We start from the raw sequence: 10,017 nt of genomic DNA, 5'->3' as shown, positions 1-10,017 counted from the left end.
GAATATATAATAGCAATATATTACTAAAAGAGATAAATCTATAATACACATATTTATTATAGATTTATATTTTTTGATATATTAAATTTTCAAATATCAAATATTAAATATTAAATCACCATTTGAGAGGACTTCAAAGGTAAATTTCCCTACAAACTTTTGACAAACATGTATATGTACACATACTGTTTAATGTTTTAAAATATGTGGGATAGTCAAGTGTATAGAGACCAAAGTTGATTAGTGATTACTGGAGTGAATAAAGAACCCTGCAGGAGCACTGGATAGTCACTTGCTGTTTAACAAAAGTCTGCTTCTGTAAAGGCTCGCAGGCGTGGAAGCTAAACGGATAGGGTTGCTGTGGGTCAGAATCCACTTGATACAAATTAGTTTGTATAAGGCTGGGGGGAGGGAGGGAGAGAAAAAGGGAGACTGGTGGTTTTTAGGGGATACTTAGCATCTATTAAGGGTGATGGGAAAATTTAGAAACTGATAATGGTGATGATTGAACAGCATAATGAACATGACTAATTTCATTGTTGAGATGGTAAGTAATTTATGTTCCATGTATATTGGCCACAATAAAGACACATTCATTTATTATTTGTTAATATATCATTCCAGACATGTACATGAATATTTTATGGACCCTATCTCATCTTGAGTTTGCCTGTGTTTTCTCATAATTGGGCTCAGGATATGTTTTTCTAGCTACACTGTATAGTAGTAATGCTTTGTCATTCTCAGAAGATCCCATGCAAAAGCCTGCAATGTCTCTCTGCCCTTTATTGGTCACGTTGATTTTTGATAACACGATCAAGCTGTAATGTGGTGGAATCCAGTTTCTCCACAGTATAATGATTATTTTCTTTGTTTGCCCAGCTAGCAATAAGCAGTGAGGAGATGCTTTGAAACTATGGGAAAATACCCTATGCCTTATCAAATTTTTCACACAAGTTATTTTAGCATCCATTAATTCTTTTTGAGTCTCAAAGAATCCAGCAAAATTTATTTAGAGATTTTATCATTGCTACATGAGAAATAAGTTTTTAACTATTGGATTTCTTTCATTATCTATAAATTAGCCTAGATTGCATTGAAAGATTGTCCATTGGTATATGATTTAAATTATAGTATACAATTTTAGAAATAGTTTTATTGACATATAGTTCATATATAATTTAATTGTTAAGTCATCTTAAGATTTATGCATTTGTCACCACAATAAAGTTTGAATTTTTTTTGGTGTACTTATTGTTAACTCCAGATTTCCCTTCAACCTTACCTGCTATGCCCTTAGGTTATCTAGTAAATCTAGTAACTGTCTATAGATTTACCTATCTGGATTTCATATAAAAAATCATATATATATATGATCATATATAAAACATATCATACATTAAAACATTATATAAATAACATATAAAACATAATCAGAAAGCAAAACAAAAACCTCTATCAAAATGAAAGCAGATAATGTTAAAAACTGAAATAACTTTAAAATGGGCCAATAGGGAGATGCAATGATAGAGTATTACATTGAACCTAATTGCATCTGCCATAATGAACCTTACCATGCTCTGTCTGATAACAAGGCTATTCACATCCATTAACTATGATCAACAAAGATTCACTAGAGGCTTAGTCCATGTGGGAGCCCTGCAAATGGATTTTTGGGCTTCCACTCTGATCCATAGCCTTCTGCAAACGAGGGATTCACAATTTAAGCTTTGATACCGTTCCTTCCTTTGGATTTGGATTTTACTTACAATCCTTGAACCACACCACCTGATGTGCTTCTTCCATGTAAATTTAATGACATGCCTCCCTTAGATGGCTGCTTGATTGTAGACAGGTCTTAAAGATCCCAGATGCTATTATTTTTGATAGGCAGGCACCATCTGGTTTTTTCACCACACTTTGTTATAGATTACTTCAGTGATCTCATTGAGGGCAAATATTAAGTAGGGCCATTGAATAAAATATTATATATTAAGAAATATTAATTAATTCTTATGATTGAGGCTAGAATTAAAGTTGAGCCCAAAACTCATTCATATATTTATAGTTTATAAATGTCTCTGCTTTATTTAAAGACAGCACTATCATTTCATGATAGAGAACATTATAAACCATCCCCATGGGCCATATGGTAATTCTGTTGATAGTGTTATTAATAACACTACCGTATAGAATTTAAAACACTGTTGAGAAAGGGAAATTATATATGTATAGGCTGACTTTTCAGTCTGCAATACAGAATTGTCGACTTGTACAGATTAAACACTTAAGTGACTGGACACAAGTTACATGAACAGTGGGGATTGGAGATAACACAAAACATTCCATAACATTCATTCACAAAGGCAGAACCATGTCTACCAGACTAATACATGTTATAAGAAATCAAGGAGTACATTAGAATAATAAATATATGGTAGTAATCTTGGGCCACCATTCATTGGGCACCCTGAAATCCAGAGATGTGAACCAAAGTCCAATGGCCACCAATTCCCAAACCTTGGGATAACAGGCATCTGCTGCATCTCACACTAGGGCAGTGGTTCTCAACCCTTTCCTACAGTTCCTCATGTGGTGGTGACCCCAACCATAACATTCTCTTCGTTGCTACTTCATAAATGTAATTTTGTTACTGTTATGAATCAGGTTACCCTGTGAAAAGGTCCTTTGCCCTGTTGAGAACCGTTGCGCTAGGATATTTCAGGCTCACATACAAGGGAATGTGTTACTTCCTTAAATCTGCTACAGAAAAGTTTGAGGTAAATCCCAGTTTGTTCAGTGGGATTTCCATATAGAACCCTTATGGTGTTCTGGCCTATGAAAAGTTTGTATGCCTCAAAATGGCAGTCTAAAGTCCCAGTAGTCTCTAACACATGGCCTGGTTTACCAAGGATTGGGTAGACACTACGTCAAAAGTGTCCAATTAGAACATAGTACTGGGTGTATCCCCCCACCCTTGGGTTCTATATGAGTATTGTTGGGGCTTTTTTTCCCCAATGTGAGGGTGTTCAACCTGGTTTACCCACCAACAGAAATGTAATTACCTCTCTAAGACATATAAACACACACCCCCTCCCCATGTCCTGACTTGAATTTCCAGTAAGGTCGTTGTAGGCATGCCTGTTGATTTGGAGCGACCTTAGTGTACATGGAAGCAATGGAATTGTCTTCCCCTCTCCAATCTTGAGACCCTGACCCCAGAGGAGGGGAGGTCTCCTCTGTCAAGTTGGTTTTTTAAGGTACATAGAGAGGAGGTGACAATGTGTTTTCACGGGCACTCTGAAGGCTCTCTGCCTCAGTGCTTGGGAGACGGGATTAGAAGATGACATGACCTGCGAGCAGAAGCCTGCCTTAGTTTTGATGTTCATCCTCATAGCAGTGGATTCATACAATATTTGTCCTTTTGTGGTTGACAGACTTCCCTCAGCATGCCGGTTTCTAGGGTTTCCTGGCTTCGTTGCGCATTTAGGGATGCACAGTGTTTCCTTGTGTGTGTATAGCAGAGTTCCTTTATCCATTCAACGGTTTCTGGGTCATTGCTCTTGTGAACTGTGCTGCACCGAACACAGGAGAACATGCTTCTGTCTGTGTTCTGTCTCTTACTTCTTCAGGGTATATGCCCAGCAAAAATGTCGCTGAGTTGTATGGTATTTTTTTAAATCATTTTATTGGGGGCTCGTACAACTCTGATCACAATCCATACATACATCCATTGTGCCAAGCACATGTGTACCTATGTTGCCATCATCATTCTCAAAACATTTGCTTTCTACATGAGCCCTTGGTATCAGCTCCTCATTTTCCCCCTCCCTTCCTGTTCCCCTCCCTCATGAACCCTTGATAATTTATAAATTATTATTATTTTGTTATATCTTACACTGTCTGATATCTCCCTTCATCTACTTCTCTTCCATCCATCCCCCAGGGAGGAGGTTATATGTAGATACTTGTAATCTGTTCCCCCTTTCTCCCTCACCTTCCCTCCACCCTCCCCGTATCGCCACTCTCATCACTGGTCCTGAGGGGGTCATCCGCCCTGGATTCCCTGTGTTTCCAGTTCCTATCGGTACCAGTGCACATCCTCTGGTCCAGCCGGATTTGTAAGGTAGAATTGGGATCATGATAGAGGGGTGAAGGAAGCATTCAAGAACCAGAGGAAAATTGTATATTTCATCTTTGCTACCCTGCATCCTGACTGGCTCGTCTCCTCCGCGCAGCCCTTCTACAAGGAGATGTCCAATTTCCCACAGATGGGCCCTGGGTCCCCACTCCACACTCTCCCTCATTCACAATGCTATGGTTTTTTTTTCTTTCCGTCTTTGATGCCTGATACCTAATCCCTTCAATGCCTTGTGTTCTCACAGGCTGATGTGCTTCTTCCTTGTGGGCTTTGTTGTTTCTCAGTTAGATGGCCTCTTGTTTATCTTCCAGCCTATAGGACCCCAAATTCTATATATTTTGACAGCTGGGCACCATCAGCTTTCTTCAGCGCATTTGCTTATGCACCCACTGTGTCTTCAGTGATTGTGTCGGGGTAGGCTGGTGTGCTTCTTCCATGTGGGCTTTGTTGTCTCTTAGTAATTTCTTTTCGGTAGCACTGTATCACTTTCCACAATGATTAAACATATTTTCAAATCCACCAGCAACGTAATAGAGTTCCAATCTGCCTTAATAATTCTTGATGTTTCTCACTTTCATCCAGTCTTTCCTCACAATAGTTATTTTCTAACTCTCCCAACTCCCTCCACATTCATGAACATTTTTTAGTGTAAGGAAGACTTGTGTCTCCACCATTCACTTGCTTACTGTGTCTATGCATCATGTATGAATTGATATGTGTGTTCATAGATAATTATTTTTTTCCTAATGGTTTATAGTTCATTGTTGTCTTTTAATTTTAATATTAAAAATGTCTCAGATTTGGTCAACGAGAGTACTTTTTATTGACTCCTGTGCCTTTTTTATATGAACCTGTCATTTGTTGAGCCTTTCCTTGTCTTCTGACATAAGATGCTCCGAGCTTCTCTTCTCCCTGCAGCCTAAATCCCTGAATCAGATGCTTCTCCGAGGATCCCAGATTTTCTTTAGTTGGAGGGGGCGCTTGGTATTTGGACCAGAGTTGCTCTTAGTGACAGGGATAAGAAACTGCTAGAGAAAAGCACTTTGTATTCTACATGCATGTGTCAGTCTTGCCTTCAGACTCATTCCCATTCTTGTGAGAATTATTTATTATTCAATTTATTTTCCCCCCTAGTCCTCTGTAAATACCCTTTGGTACCTTGAAACTAGCCCAGCGTGTGACACTCAGTCATTACTCAAGAGATATTTTTGAGTATCTCAACCAGTCAGTAAACTTTGCTGCTCTGAATTAACCCTCTATAGAAGAGGTTAAAAATGAAATTAAGCATGAAAACTCATCCCTTTTAGTTTTTCTCCTTCTGTAAATTTAAAATGTGTATGATAATGGCAGGTGGTTAGCCGTATCCTGTTTTGGTATTGGCTTTCTGAAAGTGATGTTCTGATGTTCTATGTCTTACATTTCTAGGTGGCTGGAATCGTTGGCAGAGCTGACGTGCTAGCAGGTCTGCTGTTTCTGTTGACCTTTCTCTCCTACAATAGGTATGTATGCCGGCTGTTAGAGCCCTGCTCTGGGATTGCACCCCGGCTGTCCCTTGGGGTCCTTAGAGTCTGCTGTGTGCGCACACTGAGCATCAGCCCGGGAGAGAGGGGCAGCCTTCCAGGCAGCGGGATTCTTCATGCGCTTTCTAGAGCCCAGGGACAAGTACACCTCGTCTTCCCTGACCCTGGGTTGCTATCTGTTCCTGCCACATTCTAAACAGTAGCCCAGCTTCATGAGGGGAGTGGTTTCCCAGAGCTGGGAAAACAAGCTCTTGCTTCTTGTGTACTATTACTCTATTTTATTTTATGTTTTTCCCATAAATGGATTTTGGAATCTTACCCTGTGAGCCAAAATATACTGGGGTGCAGCCTTTTATTACATTTACGTGCTTGCGGTTTATTTAAATTCGACTGTTCCTTTGGGTTGTCATCTAATTTAGCAATCTCTCTTTATTCTGTTTGTAATCCTCACCAAAGTAGCCCAGAGCTTGAAATAAAGAGGCTGCATGGAGAGTAGCATTGCTAAACTCTACTGTGATCTTGCAATGCACCCATCCTTTCACCAGGGAGTGGGATGAGTTCAGAAGGGACTCTGAGTCAGAACAGGTGGCTTAAAGACTGGTCTAGACAAAGCAAAAGGGGTGTGTGTGTGTGTATGCCTGGTTAGGGATTTGTGAACCTTGATGTTCAGATTGGCTCATGAACAGCCCCAGTAACTCTTTCTGAGAGGCACTGTTATAAACCGGTGATTCTCAGGTGGGGTGATTCTCTCTCTCCCCCTTCTCAGGCGCATATGTCAGTATCTGGAGACGTTTTGGGCTACCACATCTGGGGAGATCATACTGATCTAATGGGTAGATTCAAAGGATACTAACGCTGCACAATGTACTTGGCTGGCCCAGAAAACCAACAAACAAAACATGATCTGGCCAGTAGTGTCAAAATTGAGGAAAGCCTTTTAAAGAGACCATTTGTCCTTGGATCAAGGATGAAATAAACTAAATCTTTTTTGGGGGTCTAGGTTTTAAAGTGAGGACTCCCTCCTTGTCTCCTGGCTGTGGCTTTGTGACCTGCTTGTCTGAAATGACATTGTGAAAATCTTTTCAAAAACCCTAATTCAGTAATTAATTATCTTTATTTATTATGATTTTACAATAAGGTGAATGCTCACCCCCCATCTCCCCACCGCCCACCCCTCCACCCCCGTGTAAAGGTGTTCTCTTGGGCTTTTTCAGTCCTGCTTGATTTCTTTGGGTACAAGATCAGGCCTATTGCGTATTCATACCTGGGTGAGAATGAGCCAGACGCTTACAGGCTTCTGTGGAGCAAGCTGTTCCCACTTTTACAAATCTAAGATTTGAGGCAGCTCTCTAGAAGAACACAAAGCCACTAAGAACTTTGCGCTGCATTTCACGCAGGTATTCCAGGACAAGACAACAAAGGTAAGACGCTGTAGCGTCAGACACCGCCCTGACCTCCAAGGAGAAGAGCAAATGGGTGTGGCAACTGCTGCCGGGAAAAGTGAGGGTTCTGCTCTGTGAGGTGAAAGGAAACATGTACCACACTGAGGAGTTATTGAAAAATCCAGGGTACAAACTCTACTGAGAAAAAAAACACATTTCCCCTAATACATAAAATCCAGAATTGTCAAAGGAAAAGACTGAAGATCAGGATCGTGGCAAGTAGAGCCATTTACACTGGAATCATGATGCTGCTGTGCTAACACTTGACCTTTAATAATCCATGGAATCCTCTCAGCAACGCTTTGGTCCCATTTCACTCTGCAGGGGACTGATGCACAGAGAGGCAAAGCGGTTTGCCACACAACACTCCGTTAAGTTTGCAGAGCTGGGATTTGAACCCAGGGACCCTGACTCTACAGCCCCTGTGTGTTGCTTAGTAACCTGGCTTGTTTGCTTAAAGTATATTCACGGAAATATCTTCTGTGCCACTAAGTATACATTGTTGATAGTAATTTAAATGGCTTCCTGGTGTTTGCTAGCATACACCATCATGTATCTAATGGATCCTCTGTCATTGTATAGCAACTTCCCCTCATCCTTGAACTTGTTAATAATTCTATGACCAGTAAGCTCAATAAAACTCCTTGCTGGTTTTTATAACTACGTAGAATAAAATGTTTCTATTTGACTTCATCTTTCAAAGTGGTGTCTCCAGTCACCCGTATTTCTTCTTGGGTTGAAAGCCTCTCCCCTTGTTTTTCAGGAGTTTGGACCAGTGTGGTGGTGGGGAATGCTTCCCTCGCACGACGTCTCCCTTCTTCTTGCTTCTCAGTTTGGCTCTGGGGACCTGTGCCATGCTGGTGAAAGAGACCGGCCTTACGGTGTTTGGCGTGTGCGTGGTTTATGATCTCTTCTCCCTCTCCCACAAGGAAGAGAACTCGTAAGTCATTTTCAAGTTTTCATATCATGCCGTTGCGTATTCCAGAGAGGAATTACTTGAAACAAGGGGCTTAAAACGGGCTTTCATTGAACAATAAATAAATAAAAGCAGGACCATTGTTCCATGCAATCTCAGTCTAGACACCAGTTCAGTGAACAGGATTTACTAACGTGAGTACATTTCATATATTCAGGCTCTCACTTCCCAAACCAGTGAGAACGAGGAAGTCGTGTTTATGATGCGAGGCTTGGGAGTGGAAAAGCATCTATGAGAACTGCAAACTCATACCGTTTTCTTGGTTGAGTTGCATATTTATAGCCAAGTAGATTCTGACTCAGTCTCATGAAGAAAATCTTGGGACATAAGTGGCTTCAAATGCTAATACGGTTTTCACAAGTGATCATGAATCTCTGTTATGAATTTAAGTGTGTCCTACACCCCCCACGTCTCCCCACCTGCCCCCCCCAAACGCATCCAACTAACTAGACCTTGATGCCTGCCTGGCATTATGTAATCATCCTCTGTTTTGTGATCTGATGTAACTAGCCTGTGTTGTAAGTCCTAACCTTTATGATATTAATGAGACAGGTTTAGAAGCAGTTATATTAATTAGGACACAATCTACTGGATTAGCTTGTATTTTGAGATATCAAAGAGATTGCACAGGTAAGCAGAGTTCTGGGGGCCTCACTACCTCCAAGGAAGAAGAGCCAGGAGTGGAGGGCATCCTTTGGACCTGGGGCCCTTGCTCTGAGAGCCTTCCAGACCCAGGAAACAGAAAGCTATAGCACTGGAGAATGGTTCAAGACAGTGAGAAGTGGCAACAAAGAACTGCTAGCAGCAGAATTGGAAGAGTGGCAGGAGATGGTGCAGTGGGTGTGCCAACCCGTGGAGCGAGACAGTAAGTGCCTGCAGGCTGAAAGCTTGCTGGCAGAGTGGGGCAACTCTGGCCACGTGTCGATGGAGTTAATGAGCCTTGTAACACCTGCCCAAGCAGAGTGGAAACTGGAGTGGGTTGGCACACCCACTGTGTGGATTCAGGACTGAGATACAGAAAGAATGGCCTGTCTGTGATCCTGGCAAAGAAGCGGTCCTGACTGAAGAACTGTATGTTTAGCCATTTCTGATCCTGATTTGTAATCTGTTGTTCCAAGACACATGGAGATCTACAAGGCATAGTGGGCCCACAGACGCTGAAGGAGATGAGGATCTTCTCTTAGAGCTGACAGAGAACAAAAGCTTTTTCTTAGAAGTGGCCCCCTCCCCTGAATTAGGATTTCTAGTCTGAAGTGCTAAGAGAATAAGTTTCTCTTTGCTAAAGTCCGCCACTTGTGATATTCCTGATACAGCAGCACGAGACAACTAAGGCAGCATTTGAATTCAAACAAATGTTGTCCATCAAAGAGCACTGCTAACTCGGAGCCTGTTCCTTTAGTCGGGTGATGGTGCTGCTGCTACTTAAGATTTCGGATGGTTCCTAGTGGAATTGAATGAAAGGCCAGTGTAAATCATACAACTCATACATTATGTTCAAATTAAAGAAGAAGTTTACTTAGTGGTTCATTTTCATTAAAAAAAATGAGAGGACATGATTTCACCCTGTGAATGCACAGGTGAAAGGAGTGACTCACGCATATTAAAAGTTTAAGGACATGATGCTCTCCGCCCTCCCAGGCCCGAGTCACTAACAATTTGACATGCGGATCCCCCTCTTCCGCTCCCTATCCCTTGTTGACGGAATGATAAGAACTGTAAAATTGCATGGCCACAAGCTGAGATGAGTCATTAAATGCTGATCCCTTTCTTGCCTGGTCATGAGATACTTGGAGATAATTTAAATAGAGCTTAGAAAATCTGAGACATGGAAAAGTGTCCAGTTTTCACTTTGGCCCAAGCTCAGGCCCAGAAAACCATGAACCTGACACTCCTCTGTGACTTCGAGGAGAATCCCTCTTCTCTTGTTTCACCTCTCTC

General features: G+C 41.4%; 1 protein-coding gene across 1 annotated transcript in view; it reads left to right on the top strand.

The window, feature by feature from the left end:
• TMTC1 (transmembrane O-mannosyltransferase targeting cadherins 1) overlaps window positions 1–10,017 on the top strand; it is a gene marked incomplete at its 5' end in the record, with an annotated part of 332,295 nt that overhangs the window by 27,971 nt on the left and 294,307 nt on the right. Inside the window, 2 exons of the mRNA XM_045288470.1 lie at window positions 5,567–5,640; window positions 7,867–8,043. Of these exons, the coding sequence (XP_045144405.1) occupies window positions 5,567–5,640; window positions 7,867–8,043 (251 nt within the window). The remainder of the gene's footprint in view (window positions 1–5,566; window positions 5,641–7,866; window positions 8,044–10,017) is intronic.

The sequence above is a fragment of the Echinops telfairi genome, unplaced genomic scaffold (assembly GCF_000313985.2).
Source record: "Echinops telfairi isolate 266 unplaced genomic scaffold, ASM31398v2 ScPeMD7_21;HRSCAF=78, whole genome shotgun sequence".
NCBI classification, from domain to species: domain Eukaryota; kingdom Metazoa; phylum Chordata; class Mammalia; order Afrosoricida; family Tenrecidae; genus Echinops; species Echinops telfairi.
Note: the sequence above shows the minus strand (reverse complement) of the source record. Positions and strands in the feature narration are given on the sequence as shown.